The sequence below is a fragment of the Alexandromys fortis genome, unplaced genomic scaffold (assembly GCF_014885135.2).
Source record: "Alexandromys fortis isolate MF-2015 unplaced genomic scaffold, M_Fortis_MF-2015_v1.1 scaffold_92, whole genome shotgun sequence".
In the NCBI taxonomy this organism is placed as follows: Eukaryota; Metazoa; Chordata; class Mammalia; order Rodentia; family Cricetidae; genus Alexandromys; species Alexandromys fortis.
In genome coordinates, this window is record NW_026067972.1 from 6152598 (window position 1) to 6174162 (window position 21565).

The following is a 21565-nucleotide window of genomic DNA, read 5'->3' on the forward strand; positions in this document are numbered from 1 at the left end:
TATTTTAATATACCATCCCAGTTCCCCCTCCCTCCTCTCCTCCTGCTCCTCCCCCTTATTTTATTATTTTATAGGTATGGGTATTTTGCCTATGTCTGCTGTGGAATAATCCTCTTGTACACTGTAAAGATTTGTAAACTTGAATTGGTTTAACAAAATGCTGATTGGCCAGCAGCCAGGCAGGAAGTATAGGTGGGGTGGTCAAATTAAGAATGATGGGAGGAAAGGGTGGAGTGAGGAGTTGCCAGTCAGACGCAGAGGGAGCAGATGAATGTACCATGTTAATAAAGGTACCGCCACATGGCAGAGCATAAATAAGGAATATGAGTTAACTTAATGTAAGAGCTAGTTAGTAATAAGCCTAAGCTATTGGCCAAGCATTTATAATTTATATTAAGCCTTCGTTTGAGTCAATTATTTGGGAAATGGCTGCCAGGTATTTGTGAACTGGTGGGTTGGAGAGAAATGTTCAATTACATATGTCTGTGTACCATATGCATGCCTGATGCCTGAGACAGCCACAAGAGGGTGCCTGATCCCCTGGAACTAGAGGTGCAGATAGTTATGGGCCATCATGTGGGTAGTAGGAATTCAACCCGAGTCCTTTGGAAAAGTAGCCAGCACTCTTAACTAATAGACAATCTCTCCAGCCCTTTCCCTTTGTTTAAAAATATTGTTTATCTGTATGAGAGATGATTGGGGAGTTAAGAGTGCTCCCTGCTTTCTCAGAAGACCAGAATTTGATTCCCAGCACCCACACCGGGTGACCACACTGCCCATGACTCCTCCTAGGAGATTCCCAGCACCCAAACTGGGTGACCACACTGCCCATGACTCCTCCTAGGAGATTCCCAGCACCCAAACTGGGTGACCACACTGCCCATGACTCCTCCTGGGAGAATTCCAGCACCCACACTGAGTGGTCACAATTGCTCATGACTCCAGCTCCTGGGACATCTCTTTCTGGACTCTGGGGCACTGGCATTCACACACACACACGCACACCACTCTCACGTACACATACCCTCCCATGTGAACATATAGTTTTTAAACATCAAAATCTTTAAAAAGAGATTCCTGACATATTGACAAAATGTTCCTGAAAATTTACCTTACGGGGGTATACCCAATTCCTCAAAGTCCTAAGGAAAATTTAGGACATTCTCCTTTTGATAAGGTACCCAGCTAACCCATCAAAGCTTTTGTCCTTGATCAGAATGAGGGAGAGAGGAAGTATGGAGGGGGGGGATTGAGAGGAGTGCAGGGAGGGGAAACTGTGGTTGGAATGTATTTTATGAGAGAAAAATTAAAAAAAAAAAAAAAACTCCAGTAAACCCAAACTACCACCTTACCGACTCCTCACCTGAAGCTAGTTTGTGATCAAGTTTAGATCAGTATGAAACAAAACAAAACAACAGCAACAACAACAAAACCAGGACTGGGGATGTCGCTGTAGAGTGCTTGCCTAGTATGCACGAGTGGGTTCCATCTCAGCCCTTCATAAGCCGGTCTGACGCTGCAAAACTAACTTCATTTGGAAGCCGAAGGCAGGCAGCTTAAACCAAGGTCAACCTCAAATTCAGTTCAAAGCCAGCCTACATTATAGGAACCTATCTCAATAAAAAATTAAATGAAGAAACACGGTAACTTAAAACTTGCGCACTTTGGTCCAAAGCTCAAAGGTTCCTAGCTGGTGAAAGCACTGGGAATGACTGGCCAACTGCTTCTTTGTCTGGCATGGGCTCAGGATGTAGTATGGACGGTACTTATCCCCACATTCCTAATTCTACAGTTAGACAGAGTCCTTGTCAACGTCTGCATTTTGTAGTCTCCAGTCTCCGTGTTCAGACAGCTGTGCCTCCTTCGTGCCACACCTGGCATTTGCGCGACGTTGCAGCGCACCTAGAGCGCCGCCCTGGCGGATGGGGCAGACACAGCAGAGGGGACCCGCCCCGCGAGCCGCTGCCCGCGCATGCTCTGTGCTCCCTGGCCGCACCTCCGCGGCCCCGCCCCCCGAGCGGTTGGAATTTGAATCTCCGGCGCGACACTGCGGAAAGCCTGGAACCCTGGCCCAGGCATGGAGAGCCCAGGCTCCAACGCGCACTGCCCGGTGCGACAGCAGCGTGCTCGTTGGGAACGGAAACGTGTCTGCACCGCTCGGGAGCTGCTGGAGACCGAGCGGCGCTACCAAGAACAACTGGGCCTTGTGGCCACGGTGGGGCTCGGCGGGGGTGTGGGAGGGTCTCAGACCTTGCTTCGGACTGACGTCTGCAGTTGCTGGCTGCACCTTGACGTTGACTTTCTCTTGCGACAGACTGAGAAAACTGTATTCGTTCCCTTCACAGTACTTCTTGGGGATCCTGAAAGCCAAGGGGACACTACGACCACCAGAGCGCCAGGCCCTGTTTGGGAACTGGGAGCAAATCTATGCCGCCAGCCTGTGAGTGGAAGCGGTGCAGCCTAGCTGGAAAGGCCAAGTTCATCTGCCAACTTTTTCACCTGTGGCCTTGGCCCAATGCCTCAACCTGCCTGCGCTCCAGTTGTAAAATGGGATAATAGCATTGCCTCCGAGACAGGGTTATGGGAGGTATATGTGGGAGGGCTTGAGTAGTTGCTGGCCTGCCTTTTTACTGTCTTTTGCCCGCACAGAGAGCTGCTCCCCTACTTGGAAGAAGGGCACTGGGGGTCGGGGCTAGAGGGCTTCTGCTCCCACCTGGAGCTCTACACCCAGTTTGCTGCCAATACCGAGAGTTCTCAGGCCGTCCTTCAGGTAACTCTCTTCCTCCTTTCCTTCTTAATCTAGAGACCTAAACTAATAGTGTTCTGCATTTCGAGCCCAGCTCTTTGCTAACGTCCCTAGGAGGACCAGGTTTCCCTCAGGAGTGCACCCCTTGCTGAAGGCTGAGCGTGTGTACACAGAGTGTAATATAAGGGAGTGCTTTCTCTTCCTGATGCGAACTCTCCCTCTGGATCCAGACGCAGCTGAAGAAGAATAAACGTTTTCGGAGGTTCGTGCGGCTTCAGGAAGGCCGCCCTGAATTTAGGGGTCTTCAACTCCAGGACCTGCTCCCTCTGCCTGTGCAGCGGCTCCAGCAGTGAGTGGACCCCTCTAGTCTAGAATTAGTTCCTCTGGCTGCATAGCTCTGCCTACAGCTTTGTGGGGGATGCCATAGGTTCTATCCCAGCTCTGCCTCTCTGAGCCCAATATCTTCTAAGGTGCTTTTACTGGAGTAAATGTGAACACTCAGGGGTACCCAGGGGCTGCAGCCTGAGACCTGGGGCTGTGGGACGGAACCTGCACTAAGAAATAGACAGGCTGTCCGGAAAAGCTCATTGGTCTTGAAGTTCTATTCCAGGGTTCCTAGGTTGTCTGTGGTAGCCTCCTTGGTTTAAGTTGCATCTTCTGACCCAACCTCCTGAACTACAGTCGGCCACTGATTCTTTACTGTTGGATGAAAGTGGCCTGCATAGTGTGAGCCCAGATTCTGAGTCCCAGGTTGGAGAGGGGCAGCAGAGCAGCCAGGCCTTTTCTGACCTTATAATTAAGGGATGAACATCTGGGAGGTGCTCTTCAGATCTCTTGAAACCAGGGCATTTTGCCTGGCTCTACTTCACTTTTCTTCCAATTGTCCACTTCCAGGTACGAGAATCTCGTCGTGGCCTTGGCGGAAAACACAGTTCCCAACAGCCCTGACTACCAACAGCTCACACGTAGGTTTTTGTTCTTCTCCAACACAGGCAGGGGCTGCCTGTCCTGAAAGTCTTTCTGGTTCTGACCTCCAACAATGCCTGGTATATCCCCATCTCCCATTACATGTATAGTGTCCCAAAGGGTCCTGCCTCTGCAAGAAGCTAGAACCTGATGCAGGCCCCTCCAGGCTAGCTAGCTACCACCAGTAGCCATGCAGAGCCTAAGTACTGTTGGAAATGAGGGAGAGGGTGTTGTTCCAGGGGCTGCCCGCCTGGTGAGCGAGACTGCCCAGAGAGTCCACGCCATTGGTCAGAGCCAGAAGAATGACCAGCACCTCCTCCGTGTCCAGGCTCTACTCAGCGGACGCAAGGCAAAAGGGCTTACCTCAGGTAAACTGTGGACTTTGTCCTTCCGTCCTCATTACCCCCTTCTTACTTGCTTCTCTTCCTCAACAAAGCCAGCATATTATTGGGCTAGCAAGATGGCTCAGTGGCTGAAAGCACCTGCTGGATGAACTGAGTTAATCCCGGAACCCACGTAAAGGTAGCAGGAAAGAACTGACTCCCCGGAGTTGTCGTCTGACCTCTACATATACATACGATAATTAAAAAAAAAAAAAAAAAAACTTCAACGCCAGCATATACCTCCTGCCCGTGTTTCCTGCCCTTTTGTTTTCCCATGGTTCTGAAGCTATACAAGATAACGGCTCTCATTTTCTAGGACGATGGTTCCTGAGACAGGGCTGGCTTTTAGTGGTGCCTCCCACCGGGGAGCCCCGGCCCCGCATGTTCTTCCTCTTCTCTGATGTGCTCCTCATGGCCAAGCCTCGACCCCCACTGCACCTGCTGAAGAGTGGCACCTTTGTCTGCAGGGCCCTGTACCCTATGTCCCAGTGTCAACTTAACAGGGTCTTTGGCCATTCGGGAGGAACTTGTGGTGGTCTGCTCAGTGTAAGTTGTAGATGGGAAATCTGAGCCTCAGATATACTACAGGCACTCACAGACCAGCGTATCACTTGGCCTGGGTCCCTTTCCATGAGAGTGAGGCATGGCTGGGGACAAGCTCTCCTTTAGTCATCCTCTTATCCCTGAGTGACCGCCGTGGAACCAGTGACCACTTTGGCCTGACTTGTTCTGAACTGAAGCGGTTTCTCCCTAGCTGTCCTTCCCCCATGAGAAGCTACTGCTCATGTCCACTGACCACGAGGAGCTGTCACGATGGTACCACAGCCTGACCGTGGCCATCAGGTAAGCTCTGCCCTTTCCTGAGCTGGAAAGGAGTGCTTCTCTCACCGCTGGGCTCCCCATCCCCACGAGTGACTGAACAGAGCATGCATTCCAGCCTGAACTGTTTCTTCTTCCCACAGAAGTCAGAAGAGCTAGAAGTGTCCAGCCCTACTGCAACACGATGCTGTCATCTACAAATGTGCTATCCTGGGATATATGTGGCAGCTGGACATGCCTAAGAAGAATCTTAAAATTCCAGAACTCAGGATACTCAGGGATAGGGCAGAGCCAAGAACAAAAGGAAATTGAATTCAACACTGGAACCACAGGGCCCTCCGTGGCCTGACACGGGCCATTTAACTAGTTTATCAAAGCAAGCTGGCAGTGGTGGCGCACACCTTTAATCCCAGTGCTTGGGAGGCAGAGACAGGTAGATCTCTGAGTTCTAGGCCAGCACTATCTACAGAACGAATTCTAGGACATCCAAGGCCACATAAGAGAAACCCTGTCCTGTTTTAAAAAACAAAACAAGAATCAGAAAGCAGGCTTAAACCTAGCTGAGCCCCAGCTGATCCAGCTCCTTTGACACCATGCCGCAGGGGGAGGAGGGAGCCTTGCTGTCTATTCAATCTGTAGCTTTTTATAGGAGGCCCTTTTTGTTATTGATGGTTTCTTATTTTATTTTTGAGACAGGGTCTTCCTATGTGACCCAGGCTGATGTGAACTTGAATTCCTCCTGCCTCAGCCTTTCAAGTGTTGGTTTACCAGGTGTATGCTGCCACACCTAGCTACTGTATAGTTTCTTTCTTTTCTTGAGACAAGATTTCCAGTAGCCCAAGCTGGCCTTGAACTCCAGATCTTCCTGAACTACCTCCTATGTTTGAAAAGTCCTATAATTTATTTCCCCGCTGTGTTTTAATAAAGTGCTGTTTTGTTGTGTGTTTGGAAAGAACTTTGTCTAAACCATGAGAAAAAGGAATTTGAGCCTTGACGGCCGGCATTCAGTAGCCTCCGGAGTACAGGGAAGGACTGTAGCTCCCTCTGTCTTCTCCGAATTCTGGAAAGCAGTCTCTTTTCCTAATAAGGGAGCCTTTTCTGGGAGGCCCAGCTGGCTTATGCACCTAGTATTCCTGTGACTGACCAGCTGGGAGCAGGAAAAACACAGAGGCACACCCAGGGCAAGGGGACTGGGTTTTACTGACCCTTCAGTGGCTGCCCCCCCTTCATTGCTGGGTCCTTTGAGACATTCTTGTGCCATCTTCGCCTCAGTCCCTGCTCCACCTCCCAGGAAGGAACTAGGTTCCATGAATCTGGGCTCCAGTTTGTGGGCCCCTCGCAGGTCTGACTGTTCCCAGCTTCTTGTTGGTCCTCTTTCCCCAAGTCCTCAGGAAAGGGTACGCTGGCCTCTGTGAGGGAGAGATCAGCTGGTTCCAGTTTCACGGGCTTTGTCTCCCAGCCATCACCTCCCGATCGTTTACCTGGAACTTGTACACCCGCGTCAGGCTTGCGGTCTTGGAGGAGCTGGTGGACGGTCTTGAGCTTCACGCTGAGGAGTTCCCGCTGGGTTCCAACCAGCATAGTCACCCTGCAGAAATATCCACTCAGGGGCTGCTCAATCTGTCTCTGTGGCTTCCCACTCACCCCGCAGATTCTCACCGCTCAAATAGGGGGTCCAGCTGGGTCATGAGGTTGTTGAGATGCTGTTCTGTCTGGGCCAGCTGTTGTGTCAACTGCACCAGCTGTTGCTCTGGGAGGAAGGTAGATGGGATGGTTCCTCCCTGAGTCCCCTGACCGACTCCCCCACAAAAACCACCACTACAGCTGCTCAACCCACCTGCCTGCAAGGATTTCTTCTTGTTTTTTTCCTCTTGGAGAATGGTAGCCTCATCCGGGCCCTGCTGTGGAAGCGGGAAAGGGTAAAGCTGCAGCACCTCAGTCCTCAATGGCAGTAAAGACAGGGACCAGAGAAGCTCTGGGCATTCACCTCAGAATCACAATAGTTTCTAGCCCAGCTGCTTACCCAGAACGTGAAAGAACACGCCGGTATGCCCACATATGGCTACACTGCCAAAGCACTCCTTGGAATGTGAGACTCTAGAGCAGGAATCTAAAGACTGGCCGGCCAGACGCCTGCTTCCTTGTTTAGCATCCCCACCCTCTGTGTTGCCTTTGAGATAGGGTCTCGTTAAATTGCCCAGACAGGTTTTGGATTTAAAATCCTCCTGCTGGCCGGCAGTGGTGGCGCACGCCTTTAATCCCAGCACTTGGGAGGCAGAGGCAGGCGGATCTCTGTGAGTTCGAGACCAGCCTGGGCTACAAGAGCTAGTTCCAGGACAGGCTCCAAAACCACAGAGAAACCCTGTCTCGAAAAAAAAAAAAATCCTCCTGCCTCAACCTCTGGAGTAGCTGGGATAGCAATTCTGTGCCACTAGGTCTAGCTCCCTCAGTTTCTGCTGGTATCAAGTCCCCAGTCTGACAAATTAGTTTTCAATTTACATCTTACTGAATATATAGTGCTCTTAAAGGCAGTGCCCTAAGGTTTTAGGATATAATTCTCTCACTGTTCAGACGGGCAGACCCTTTAATTGGACCTATCAACTGCAATGCCTACCTCTCTCTTCCACAGGTCCTGCAGCTTGTCTCCCTGACCGCTTAGCTCCATTCACAGGACAGGACTAGCATTTATTAATCCTCATTCCGGCCTGTCTAGTCTGCCTGGCTCGTTACTAGCCATCTTGGCTAGTTTTCTGTCACTAATTAGTTCAGTCTCTATTTCCTAATACAAGCAATTGATCAGAACTGAAGATACAGCCCTAGGTAGTAGGTACCACTCTCTAGTTCAGCCCCATCAGAATGTACTGTTAGTTCATATTTCAGGCCTTCCTTTCCAAGGAGAACATGAAAGGCTTGGTGTCTGGCATACTAACACCCTCCTTGGGCCAAAGTTGGAGCCTCAGCAGTAACTGCATTGTCCCGCATATAGACACTATGGTTGGGTTAAAATCTCACTTTCATCAGACACTAGGTGAATGATGGAAAAAAAATCGCTCTTCACTGAACTGTGGGAGGATTAAGTAACGGTCATTAGCTATCCTCTCCCAGGCGCCTTACACCCATTACTTCTCTAGCTCCTCGAACCTCCACGATGTGGGAAAACCAAGGAACTAATTAGTCTTCATTTCACAGGCGGCCGGGAAACGGGTTCTTGTTCTTGGCACCGTGGCGCCCCCAGGAGATTGAGGCCCAGGACTCCCCCAACCCACGGCCAGACCGCACCTGTAAACACTTGTACAGCACAAAAGCCACGACGGCAGCGGTGTACAGCGCCCCCAAAGGCAGCGCTCCGGCCCGGGCCCGCTCGCGCTGGTCCTTGGGTGGCGGCCGCCGCCGGGGTTCGGTGGCCCCGGGACCGACCTGGGAGCGGTGTTCTGTGGATTAAAGACACCAGTCAGCGGACAGGACGCTTCTCCCAGGCAGTCCAAGCCTCCCTCCTGCAGCCCTCGCTGGTACCTGGGTGTGCCCCCAGATCGGGGCTGGGGCGCTCTCCCTGGACCCCAAACAGCGCAGACACAAGCAGCAGCCCCAGCACGCTCGACACGGGGCCCGCGCCCGCCATGCCAGGCTCACCGAGGAGGTGCGCCAGAACCCCCGCGTTCCAGCGTTGGCGTCCTGCTGAAGTGCGCACGCGCACACGACCGCAGCCGCTCCCGCCCTAGGGCGCCTCGGATGGCCACGCCCATCGCACAGGGCGGGCCAAGTAATATTTGCATAACACCACGCCCATCTCACTTTCCTACAACAGTTAATTTCCTATCTATTTATATATTCCTTAAAAAAGAATGGCTCCAGGATCTATAAGTATAAAGTATCGTGCCTAAAAGAGTGGCTCATTGTATTTAGAACTGAACGGACCAATTTCCTCACCATAAGCAGAAAATAAGGGCAGTTTTAGAGCTATAAATCGGTGCGCTGTCACCGGCTAGACAGCTCGCTCTGAAGGCCTGTTTCCTAGGCTACACACGAGGGACCAGTTCCTTAACCTTTCGCCTAGGGGAAAGTCCCCGGACCACGGGCAGAGAGTGCCGCGTGCGCACGCGCGTAGACTACCCCCGCGAGTCACTGCTACCCCGCTAAGAAGCGATCCCTTCGGGGCGAGCCGAGCGGCGTGCAGCGGGACGTCATCCGTCAGCTCTCCTAGTGACGCAGGCAGTGCGCCTCGGCGCACCAACCGAACGGGGCTCATTCTCAGCGCGGCTGCTTTTTTTTTTTTTTTTTGCATCTTTTGTCTTTCCCTGTACCTTTTACTTGATTGTGGTGTATACCGGTAATCTTCGTGGAAGCAAGAGGATCAGGAACTCAAAGTCACCTCCACCCTCGAGACATGAGACACGAGACGTGAGACACGAGACACTTGCTAATAGAAGAAAGAAAAAGATATATATGACTCCAAACTAGGTCATGTGGTAATGGGTAACAATGCAGTATCACCCTATCAGCAAGTGATTGAAAAGACAAAAAGTCTTCCTTTTAGAAGCCAAATGTTGGCCATGAATATCGAAAAGAAACTCAATCAGAACAGTAGATCAGAGGCTCCCAACTGGGCAACCCAAGATTCTGGCTTCTATTAAAGAATTCTAAAGAAAAGAAGAAAAAGGAATCAATAAAAGACACAGTAACCATTATATATATAAAGAACAACATACATTTTTAGGAGCATTTGACATGTTTGCTGTAAATTTTGGAGAATTTGAATAAAATTGGCCATGATTCACTTTAAAAAAAAGATATATATATACTGTTTTCTGATATTTATTTATTTATTTTTTAATTAATTTATTTATTAAAGATTTCTGTCTCTTCCCCACCGCCGCCTCCCCTTTCCCTCCCCCTCCCAAGATATATATATATATCTTAACTTCTAATTTATTCTTTCTTTAGTATGCTGCTAATGCCAAGAGAGCATATCGCCGTATCTCTTTTCCTGTTTTACTGTCCGATCCTAGCAAAGACACTAGCGGGCGCTTGAGGAATGGCATGGAATGAATTAATGTTCAGGTAAATAGAAACTAGGTTCTTCTGGGTCTCATGTAGCCTAGGCTGGCTTCAAACTCGCTACGTAGCTGGTGCTGGCCTACAACTCCTAATCCTCCTGCTTCTACTTCCCACATGCGGGGTTTATAGTCATGCAGTACCCACACAAGGTTAATAATTAGAACTGCCAGACATGGTGACACACTCCTTTAATCCCAGCGCTGGGTGGCAAAAGCAGGCGGATCTCTATGCATTCAAGGCCCAGTCTGGTCTACATAGCGAGACCTTGTCTCGGAGAAAACCAAGAAACTAGGACATGGAGTTACACCCTCTGTCCCATCTTGTGTTATTTGTGTGAGACAGTCTCAGCAGCCCATGCTGGCCTAAAGTCCAAGATCCTCTTACTGTAGTCTATGGAGTGTTGGGCTACAAGGTATGCAGACAGCATGCCCAACTTTCCCTGTTAACTTTTAACTGGGCAACACCAGGCCATCTTCTCAACTAGGGAAGAAATGCGTTCCATTTGCTTCTCTGTCTTCAGGGCTTGTCAATCACCAGGCAAGACACATGTGTTAAATAAATGAATAAAATGTGGGGACTGATGATTGTTTTTCCATAAAGAGACACAGAAGGGCAGGGCAACGGAAGCTGTCAACGACTGATTTCTCCAAGATAGCTGGGATGGGAAGGTGGAGTGACAATGGTTGGCACAGCGCCATGTCTAGGTCCAGTCTATGGTTTGCATCACTCTCAACTGAGGGCTGCTTTTTTGTCTGTCATGTAGTCCAGGCTGGCCTCAGAACTCACTATGCACACAGCCAAGGATGGCCTTGAACTTTCGGGTGGCCTACTTTTCCAACCTGTGCACTGGGACTATAAGTGTGTGCCATCAAACCTGGTCTTCAGAATAAGGCTTCATTACTTTTGGTGGTACTGGGGGTTTAGCCAATGTCCTCACACATGGTAGGCAAGTATTCTGCCACTTAGCTGTAACCCCAGCTACTGTCTTTGTTTTAGTTTTAGTTTGAGACAGGGTCTCAATCTATAGCCCAGGCTAGATTCAAACTCGAAATCCTTCTGCCTTCTGAACACGTGTCACAGTCCCTGGCTCAGCTTGCTGCCTCAGAGAACTCTTGCCCACTATTGCCAGATCGTCCAACTTTCTTTTCCTCCAAAGAATCAGCCAATCAGGATTTTAAAGAACTGTCAGGCTACAGTGCACATGCCTTTGATCTCAGCACTCAGGAGGCAGAGGCAGGAGGATCTCTGTGAGTTTAAGGCCAGGCTGGTCTACAACATATTGAGTTCCAGTACAGCCAGAGCCACATAAGGAGACCCTCAAATAATATTTTAAAACTCTTATTTCCAGGCAATGGTGGCACATGCCTTTAATCCCAGCACTAGGGAGGCAGGCAGACAGGTCTCTGTGAATTGGAAGAGAAACCCTGTCTCAAACACAAGCAAATAAAATAAATAAAATAAAACAAAATAAAAAATAAAACAACCCTCCAAAATTCCTATTTATTCATCTCTCATACAGTACACCCCGACTACAGTTTCCCCTCCTTCCAATGCTCCCAGCCTCCCCCTACACCTTACCTCTCCCCCAAATTCACTTCTCCTCCATTTCCCCTCAGAAAAGAACGGGCTCCCAGGGATATCAACTGAACACAGCATAAGATGCAAGACCAGCACAAACCCTCATATCAATGCTGGTGGAGGCAACCCAGTAGGAGGAAAAGGGTCCCAAGTGCAGGCAAAAGAGTCAGAGACAGCCCCACTCCAATTGTTTGGAGTCCTACAAGAACTCCAACCTAAACAACCATACCATCGAGCCTAGTGCAGACCCATGCAGACTCCTTGCTTGCTGCTTCAGTCTCTGTGAGCCCCTATGAGCCCTGCCTAGTTGATTCTGTGTGCTGTGTTCTCTTGATGTATGTCCTTGACCTCCTCCCCCTTTTCCTCAGGGATTCCCTGAACTCCAAGGGGAGGGACCCTGAGGGAATCTCCAATTTGGGCTCCCTCTCTGCCTCATGTTTTGCCATGAATCTCTGCATCTGCTCCTATCATCTGCTAGAGGAAGCCTCTCTGATGACTGGGCTAGGCTCGATCTATGATTATTTATTTTATTAGTGTTTTGCTTGCATGTATGTCTGGGTTGGGAGTGTCAGACAGTTACAGTTACTGACTAGAGTTACAGAGAGTTGTGAACTGTCATATGGGTGCTAGAAATTGAAGCCAGGTCCTCTGGAAGAGCAGCCAGTGCTCTTAACCACTGAGCCATCTCTCCAGCCCACGCATTGATCTATACAGAAGAATATCATTAGGAGTTATTTCATTGATTTTTTTTTCTATCCCAGGTCTCTGGGCTATCTTAAACTCTGGTTCCCGGTAATCCAGGCAGTGTCCGGCATGGGCTCCCTTTTGCGGAGTGGGTCTCAATTTAGATCAGACATTGGTTGGCCACTGCCACACATTCTGTGCCACCATTACCCAAGCACATCTTGTAGGCAGGATAGATTGTAGGTCGAAGGTTTTGTGGCAGTTTCACCATTAGAAGTCTTGCCTGGCCTGGCGGTGGTGGCACACGCCTTTAATCCCAGCACTCGGGAGGCAGAGGCAGGCGGATCTCTGTGAGTTCGAGGCCAGCCTGGTCTACAAGAGCTAGTTCCAGGACAGGAACCAAAAGCTACGGAGAAACCCTGTCTCGAAAATCAAAAAAAAAAAAAAAAAAAAAAAAAAAAGAAGTCTTGCCTGGTTACAGAAGGTAGCCTGTGTAGGCTCCATAGCTGCCATTACGAGGAGGCTTTACAGCGTTACCCTCACAGATTCCTGAGAGTTTTCACTATGCTAGGTTTCCACATCACCCCCCCCATGCCCTCCAATTCCAGTCTCCCTCCATACTCCCCCCCTCCACCCACCCTGATGTGGGACTCGCCTCTGTATGCTTTGAATATTTTATTGCCATTGGTTAATAAGAAACTGCTTTCAGTCAATGGCTTAAAAGAATAAAGCCAGGCTGGAAAGCTGGAAAAGACAGAGAGAGAGAGAGAGAGAGAGAGAGAGAGAGAGAGAGAGAGAGAGAGAGAGAGAGAGTAGGCGGAGTCAGGGAGAGATGCCACGTAGCCATCAGAGGAGACAGATATCCAGAGCTTTGCCGGTAAACCATGAGCCTCATGGTAAAATATAAAATAATAGAAATGGGTTAATTTAAGATATAAAAGCTAGCTAGATATATGTTTACTCTATTGGCCAAACAATATTGCAGTTAATATAGTTTTTGTGTGCTTATTTGGTCTGAGCAGCTGGGAAATGAACGAGCAGCCTCCACCAACACCACTCCCTACCTGGTCCCTCCTTCTCCTATCCCCACTCACCCTAGTCCATCTAGGAGATCTCTTCTATTTCTCCTTCCCTGGGAATCCATGCATTCTCCCTAGATCCCTCCTTGTTACTCACCCTCTCTGTGCCTTGTAGCCTGGGTATCCTTTATTTTACAGCTAATATCCATTTATGAGTGAGTACTTATGAGTGTGTGTCTTTCTGAATCTGGGTTATCTCACTCGGGATGATTTTTTTTCTAGTTCCATTCATTTGCCTGAAAATTTCATGACTTTTTTTTTTTTTTAAGAGAAGCTCATGCTATGTAGTCTAGGCTGAATTTGACCCATTAATTAGTCCAGGTTGACTCCTCCCACCTCACCTCACCACCCAAGGGCTGGAAATCTCTCTGATTTTAAATATTTTTAAATAGAAATCACTGCTATACTTAGTGTATTTGACACTCAAGTGGATATTTTTTTAAATTTTTGACTCAGAACCCTGTGCAATCTGAGCTGGTCTTGAGCACGCTATATAGACAAGGATGACCTTGAATGTCTGAACCTTCAGATTCTACTACCTCTTGAGTGCTGGGATTGTACGTGTGCAGTTTATTTGGTACTGTCTATCAAATCCAGGGCTATAGGCATATTAGGTAACTATGCTATCAATGGAGCTACATCTCTAGCCCCAAAAAGATATTTTTAAAAATTCTCTAAATGTCAAAATTATTTTCAATAAAATAAAATAAAAAATAAACCAGTAAACACAAAAAAGGAACATAATTTAAAAATTATTGAACTCTGTAGCTATATAAACAAGCCAGTATAGAAATGTTATAGTTAACAATTTTAAATTAATTACAGAACAAAAAGAGTAATGAATCTTAATTACTTTAATTAATAATTACATCATTACATTTTAGAGAAGAAAGTACAGTGACTCTCCATGTTGATATGAGTGACAAACAGTATTTTAATTTTTCCTTTTTTCAAGTGTATTTCCTTCTGTGTGTAGTGTACATGGGTGTGTGCACACATGCACACTTGTGGAGAAGGACATTGTCTTAGCATTTTGTCTTGCTAGACCAGCTGGCCAGAGAACTCTAAGGATCTGCCTGCTCTCAATACCTGGGTGGCATTTGGGGATTCAAACCCAGGTCCACGTCTCCATAGCAACAGTCTTACTGAGCCACCCACCCTGCACCTTAGATTTCATTTAATAAAGTTTCTTTTAGGGGCTGGAGGGATGTCTCAGCAGTTAAGAGCACTTGCTGCTATTTCAGAGGCCCAGAGTTCAAATCACATCATGCAGGTCCTATAACTCACAATTACCTGTAACACCAGTTTCAGGGGATCTGACGCCCCCTCTGGCCTCCAAAGGCACCTGCACCTGTGCACACATAAACACCCTATACACATACTTTATGAAAAAGTTTCCTTCATATGAAGCAAAAGATATATAATTAGAAAATGTTTTAGTGATAGGGAAAAATTTAGCAAAGATTCACAACAAATTTGAGAAAACCCTAAATATAAATTAAAACTCCAAATGGTCCCCTTGAGTGAAGGAATTGGGAACTAAAGAAACATTTTTTTCTCAACTTTATAATCACTATCCCATAATTTTTAGTTTTATTTATTTACTTGTTCTGGGGATTGAACCCAGGTCCTGGTCCCTCCCCCTGTATGTTGCAACCAACATTGTTTTCCTATTATTTTTGGGCTTAAATTATTTTGCCTTTTTAGATTTATTTAGATTTGTTTTAGATTTTATTTAATGTATGAGAGTGTTTTTGTTTTTTAAAGATCTTAAAATTTTTATTTCATGTATGGTATGGGTACATACAATCTGTTTACCACTTGCATGCCTGGTACCCAGAGTGGCTAGAAGTGGGCATCAGAGTCCCTGGAATTGCATTTAGAGATGGTTGTGAGCTACCCTATGGGTGCTAGGAATCAGACTCTGAACCTCTAGAAGAGCAACGAGCAATCTTCAGGGCTGAGCCACAGGAACCTTTTGTTTCCATGTATGCCTGTGTTTGGTGCCCTTAGTGGTCAGAAGAGAACATTGGATCTTCTGGAACTGGAGTAACAAATGGTTGTGAGCCTCCATATGGATGTTGGGAGTCAAACCTGGGTTCTTTGCAAGAGCAGCAAGTGCTCTTAACTTCTGAGCCAGACCCTGCAGTTCCTATTTTGTTTGTTTTAAATTGTGGGCTAGGGGTTGGTGTTGGGGGTTGAACCCAAAGCCTTGAGCGCAGTTAGGACAAATTCTACCAATGAGCTGTACACCTTTAGTTCCTTGCTATTTGTTTTATGTATGTATGTATGTATGTATGTATGTATGTATGTATGTATGTATGTATGTGTGTGTATGTATGCAAGGTCTGATTTTATAGCCCTGCCTGGCCTGGAACTCTCTAATGTAGGCCAGGTTGGCCTTGAACTCACAGTGCTCTGCCTGCCTCTGCCTTTTGAATGCTGGTTTTAAAGGCATGTGCCATCATGCCCAGTAGTCAAAGAGTAAAAATATTTAATTATCTGTGGAACTGGAGACACTGTGTCTAAAAGAAACCTGAGCAATTTAAAATGCCAGGAACCTTGCATGACTAGATGTTCTCTGAATCAACTTCTATGGAGAGTCAGGGTTTTTAGTTTATTTGTTTATAGTGCTCTCTATATGGTCCAGCTGGCCCCTTATTCAGTGTTCCTGGAATTACAGGCATGAGTCACAACACCTGTTTAGGATGGTTTTAAAGAGGTGAGCAACAGCTGGGTTGGCTGAGTTAGCCCTCAGCAGGCAGAGCAGCAGTTCAAGGCCAGTCTCCACTGGACAGCAAGCTTGGGCTAAATAAGACCATGCCCCCACCCTATGCTAATCTGAAGCATACATATCATAGGACCTCATTATTGTTCATAACAATTTAGAACTAAGATCTATAAAACATTTTTTTAAAAATTGTGTGTGTGCATCCATCCACACGTTCCTGTGGAGCCTGGAAAACAACTTCTTGTGTCCTGCTCCAGAATTCTCCACTCCATTCTTTTCCCTTTTCCTTTTTCTTTTCTTATTTTATTTTTAGTTTAGTTTTTCGCGGGTTTCTCTTTGAAGCCCTGGCTGTCCTGGAACTCACTTTGTGGATCAGACTGGCCTCAGACTCACAAAGGTCCTCCTGCCTCCACCTCTCGAGGGATTAAAGGCGTGCGCCATCACAGCCGGGCTCCACTCTATTCTCTGACAGGGTCTCGAGCTCACTGATTCAGCTAGACTGACTGGCCAGTGACCTCTAGTGATCTAGTGATCTAGTGATCTAGTGATCTAGTGATCCACCTGCCTCCCTGCCACCAGGGAAAGCTGAGGTTACAGACGTGTGCACTGAGCCTGGCTTTTGTGTGGGTGTTGGAGATCCAAACTCAGGTCCTCACAGTTACTAGGCAAGGACTCCACCCATTGACCTGTCTCCCAGCCAGTCCTTGTGAAGAATGTTTTCCCCCTAGACAGGGTTTCACTACGTAGCCCTGGAACTCGCTACTGCTCTCTCTAGCAAGTGAGTAACTTAAAAGACAGGCCCAGTTTGCCTGAATTAGCCTGGAACAGAGATTCCCTTAATGCAATTAATAGAGTGTCAGGTTCTTACAGACAGTTGGGATGAGTTAGGCTGTGAGGAAGGAATCCTCCTCTATCTTCCTATTCCCGAGTATAATGCAAGTAATAGCAATAATATACAGATATTGTCTCAGCTGGGCATGGTGGTGCATGCCTGTAATTTCAGAACTACGGAGGTGGCGGAAGAAAGCGCAGGAGTTCGAGTTCATACTGAGTTTGAGGCCAGCCTGGACTACATAAATAAATACGTCTATTTCCTGGAGTAGAACCGTGAAGTCTGAGCATGCTCACCGAGGCAGACATCTCCTTCATGGCAAAGTGAGCCAGAGAGAAAAGATGGGCATCCCATGACAAAGGGCTCCTGTCCTTGCTAGTCGCATTACAGGCCACCTATATACTCTTCAGAGTCTTTGCGGACTCACCTGCACATGGCGCAGGACACTCAGATCTGTGACTACTCTGTGAAAAAAGGGGACTCAGGGCCGTTGGGGATGTCAGAGAGTTGAGAGCTCAGGGTGCTGCAGGTGCAGGCACAGGGCGGGGTCTTTGTTCTTTTGCTGATCCCTCCTCTCTGCCTTCCTCTCCGGAAACCAGCAACGTTGCCACCGTCAGTATTGGCGATGCTGAGCTGTGGGGGCCAGGTTTAAGAAGACACTGGGGTTGCCGAGGGCTGTGACAGCTGTCAGGCCATGACTAGGGCAGACCCGTGACTCAGGACAGCGTGAAGCGGACTCTAACACCGACCGGCGGCAGATATGAGTAGCGGTAGCAACTGCACAGGCCATCTACTAGCATTGGGTGAGCTGGGCGGGGCAGGGGCTTCTGGGGGAGGGGTTATGCGGCTCCATGTCCTACCTGATGCTGGTTGGGGAAGGGGTTTGTGCAGGGCAGTAACAGTCCCCTCCATTCACATCCACAGGGATCCCCTCCGTGACGTTTGCGTGGGGACTGTGGGCCCTCTTAGGGGTTGTGACAGCGCTGCTTCTCGTTTCGCTGGCTGTACTCTTGTCCCAGTGGACCAGCCGTCGGAGCAGGAGCCAGGAGGCGCAGGGACGGTGAGTATAGGATAACTGGGATGGGTTAATGGAGTACTCCCTCTTAAGTAAAAAGTCTCCCAAACTCTGTGCCACAGCTCCGGAGAGTCCGTGGAAGAAATTCCCCTGTATGGGAACCTGCACTATTTACAGACAGGTAGGTACTGCGGACGGACGGGAGGAACAGGGCACAGGGCCTGCTCCTAGTAGGTGGGATGGAGATGTAGAGATGCCAGGGGCTAGCAGGAGCTGACCGGATTCCTGTTCCCTTGTGCCAGGACGGCTGTCTGAAGAGCCAAGGCCAGAAGGGCAGGACCCATCTTCTGGAGGCCCTGCCAGGGTGAGTCAGCTGGCCGAAGAAAAGGGGAGGGAAGGAAATGGAGATCGTTCCCGAGGGTCCAGAGAACGTCTAACACCCTCGCATCTCCAGGCTACGGAGGAGGCGACATGCTACACTAGCCTGCAGCTGCGACCTGCACAAGGTCGGATCCCCAGCTCTGGGACCCCCATAAAGTACTGTGAGGTGGTGCTAGACTCTGAGCCAAAGCCCCAGGCCTCGGACCCTGAGCCGGAACTCTATGCCTCAGTGAGCGCCCAGACACGCAGAGCCCGGGCTTCCTTCCCAGATCAGGCCTATGCCAACAGTCAGCCTGCACCCAGCTGAGGAGGACCTGCCACTGTGGGCAACCATGGCTCGCTACTTGATCAGGGACTCCTGCCGCCATGGCTAGTGCATGCCTTCTTCCCGACTACCCCCAGGAGGTTGTGACGGTTGATGTTAGTGCGGTTGCAAGGCACGCATCTCAGAGTATGAAGGTTCCTGACTGTATGAGGATGGAGTTGCAAGACCCCACCCCCTTCCACTTATCTTTTCTGTGTTCCTGTAAGCCCCCAAACTCCCTGCTTCACACTTTTTCCTCCTTCCGGGGTTTAAACCCGGGTTCCCTATCTCCCCTTCTCAGCTTATCAGATACCTCATTGTCTTCTCAGACACAGGAAGTGGGCAGGGAGGAGGTGGTAAGAGCCAGGGAGGATGTGGGTGGGTACCATGTATGGGAGCCCACACTGAAAGGCTTCTTGGAGTCTCGGTCTTGATAGCTGGCCTGAAAACCCTGGACAGAGAATGGTCTCCATGCTGCTGTCTCTGGCATCCCCTGGTTTTCAATAAAGCATCTCAAAAACGTTTTGCGTTTTAACCAGAGGCTGCCGGTCTGTAACAGACCCCCAAAGGGTGGGGGTGGGAGCTTTGACCTTGTCTAGAGGATTTCTGGGGTTGCCTAGCTGGGAAACGATTGGAGAGGTCGTTGCTGAGGCTGAAGGATCGGAGCCCTGATTCTAGAACAGTCACAAAATTTCTGTTCAAAGCCACCCCATTGCCACTGGGGTTTGAAACCTCACCAGTCCTGTGGCACTCTCTCCATGGCTTCGGTAACAGTGTCCCCTGCCTGCTGGCCTAGCGCCTTCATCAGTTCCCACACCCATCTTCCCTGGCCCCCTGAGTGCTACCTAGCTCCCCATCAGTGGCATCCCTTGTCCTGTCTTTATTCTGTCTGACGAACACTTCTATTGGCCTCCTCGCCACCCTATCATCAAGGGAATGATCTACTCCACCTTCTTAGTTGTCACCTGCAGTCCTGGCAGCAATATTTTGCTCCTAACTCTTTGTATTTAAAACCCCTATCCAGGCCGGGCGGTGGTGGCACACGCCTTTAATCCCAGCACTCGGGAGGCAGAGGCAGGCGGATCTCTGTGAGTTCGAGACCAGCCTGGTCTACAAGAGCTAGTTCCAGGACAGGCTCCAAAGCCACAGAGAAACCCTGTCTCGAAAAACAAAACAAAACAAAAACAAAAACAAAAACAAAAAACCCTATCCAATATGCCTGCCTGTCCACCCATCACCTGCTTTATTCTTAACCTGCACCTCCTGCACTAAATAAGATGCAGTGGTAACAGGCAGATTGGCAACCAGGTTAGAACTGTGGGCTTGGGAGCCGTACTGCCTGAGTTCAAATTCTACAGCTTCCACCGGCTACGTGTGTTCCTAAGTGGTGTGGGAGGTCCTTCTGTCTGTGGGTTGCTTTTATTGGTTAATGAATAAAGAACTGCTTTGTGCCTATGGCAGGGAAGAACAGTGCTAGGCCAGGAGAGTTAGGCTGTTATGCTGGGAGAGAGAAGGACTGAGTCAGAGAGATGCTATGGAGCCGCCACCAGCGTCAGACATGCCGAAACTTTGCTGGTAAGCCATTGCCACGTGGCGATACACAGATGAATAGAAATGGGTTAACTTAAAATGTAAGAGCTAGCCGATAAGAAGTTAGAGCTCATGGGCCAAGCAGTGATTTAATTAGTATGGTTTCTGTGTGATTATTTCGGGGCTGAACAGTTGGGAACCAACAAGCGGCTCTCTCCTCCAACAGATTGGGGCCTCCCACTACACCTAAGTAACTGGGCCTCCATTTCTGATCCTGTTTGATGGGGAGATTTCTTATTTATTATTATTATGATGATGATGTGTGTATACATATGCATGTGCTTACAAGGGAGGGCACATATATGATGCATGCATGCATACATGTGTATGTGTATGTACATGTAGAGGCCAGAGCCTAACCCTGGGCGCTCCTCGTTAGGCATGGCCTATCTTGTTAGATTTAAATTTTTTAAAAATCACATTTATTATTATTATTAGTGGTGGTGTTCATGGGAGAGGGTGATGAGGGAATGAGGTCTGCCGAATTTGGTTCTCTCCTTCTACTAGGTCGTACCCAGGGATTGAACTCAGGCCGTCTGATCTGTCAGCAAAGGCCCTTGCTCCTCTCCCACCAAGCCTTGCTGCCCAGCCATTTTGTCAGGTCCTTGCTGTGGAAAAATCTTGGTACACTGGAAATACATGTTGCTTTCATTGCTAATTTAAAATTGATTGGTTGATAGGTAGGCAAGATTTTCAAGGCAGAGAGAATGCTGGGAAGAAGGGTGGAGTCTCGGGAGTCTTGAGAGACACAGAGAGAAGCAAGATGAACATGCTGTGTAGGAAGAAGGTGTAGCCGTGTGGCAGAGGGGGGATAAGAAATATGGGTTAATTTAAAATGTAAGTGTTAGCTAGTAATGAGCCTGAGCTACTGACCGAGTATTTATAATAGATAAGTCTCCTCCGCATGGTAACTTGGGAGCTGCGGCCAAGGAAAAGAGAAACTCCATTTACAGCTCCTATCTGTGCTTTTGAGGCAGTCTCTTATTGGGCCCTGAGGCTAGCGGCCTAGGCCAGCTGGCTGGTCTTCAAGCTTCAGGGATCCACCTGTCCTGGAATTCATTCTGGAATTACAAGTATACGCCACTGTGCCCTGCTCTTTTATGTGGGTGCTGGGATCGAGCTCAGATCCCCATGCGTGCAAAGCAAGCACTTTATCCTCTGAGCTATCTTCCCAGCCTTTTTAAGATTCTTATTATCTCTATTAATATTTACGTGGATGAGTGTCTTGATTGCATGTATGTCTGAACCACCATGTGGATGCTGGGAGCCAAACCAGGGTCCTCTGCAAGAGTAACAAGTGTGGGCTAGAGAGATGGCTCAGCGGTTAAGAGCACTGGCTGCTCTTCCAGAGGTCCTGAGTTCAATTCCCAGCAACCACATAGTGACTCACTACCACCTGTAA

At 48.6% G+C, this 21565-nt stretch overlaps 3 protein-coding genes across 5 annotated transcripts; 2 read left to right on the plus strand and 1 right to left on the minus strand.

Moving 5' to 3' along the window:
- The first annotated feature begins 60 nt into the window (after window positions 1-60).
- Arhgef39 (Rho guanine nucleotide exchange factor 39) lies at window positions 61-5856 on the plus strand. The gene is made up of 9 exons (XM_050155983.1): window positions 61-2215; window positions 2346-2440; window positions 2650-2770; window positions 2977-3095; window positions 3641-3711; window positions 3952-4080; window positions 4412-4641; window positions 4850-4938; window positions 5058-5856. Exons 1-9 carry the CDS (start codon window positions 2078-2080, stop codon window positions 5071-5073), a joined length of 1008 nt encoding a protein of 335 aa, XP_050011940.1. The 5' UTR covers window positions 61-2077; the 3' UTR covers window positions 5074-5856.
- A 239-nt stretch (window positions 5857-6095) lies between these two features.
- Window positions 6096-8611, minus strand: Ccdc107 (coiled-coil domain containing 107). Of its 2 annotated transcripts, none has more exons than XM_050155987.1 (6): window positions 8428-8611; window positions 8194-8345; window positions 6752-6815; window positions 6574-6664; window positions 6396-6502; window positions 6096-6323 (listed from the first exon to the last, which is right to left on the minus strand). In XM_050155987.1, exons 1-6 carry the CDS (start codon window positions 8531-8533, stop codon window positions 6112-6114), a joined length of 732 nt encoding a protein of 243 aa, XP_050011944.1. In that variant the 5' UTR covers window positions 8534-8611; the 3' UTR covers window positions 6096-6111. The 2 variants fall into 2 exon arrangements, with proteins under 2 accessions (XP_050011944.1, XP_050011945.1); XM_050155988.1 differs by having other exon boundaries at window positions 6752-6812; window positions 8428-8610.
- An 8866-nt stretch (window positions 8612-17477) lies between these two features.
- On the plus strand, window positions 17478-19087 carry Sit1 (signaling threshold regulating transmembrane adaptor 1). 2 transcript variants are annotated; one of them, XM_050156029.1, is made up of 5 exons: window positions 17478-17676; window positions 17798-17933; window positions 18011-18069; window positions 18191-18252; window positions 18343-19087. In XM_050156029.1, exons 1-5 carry the CDS (start codon window positions 17634-17636, stop codon window positions 18574-18576), a joined length of 534 nt encoding a protein of 177 aa, XP_050011986.1. In that variant the 5' UTR covers window positions 17478-17633; the 3' UTR covers window positions 18577-19087. The 2 variants fall into 2 exon arrangements, with proteins under 2 accessions (XP_050011986.1, XP_050011984.1); XM_050156027.1 differs by having other exon boundaries at window positions 18191-19087.
- Window positions 19088-21565: the final 2478 nt, after the last annotated feature.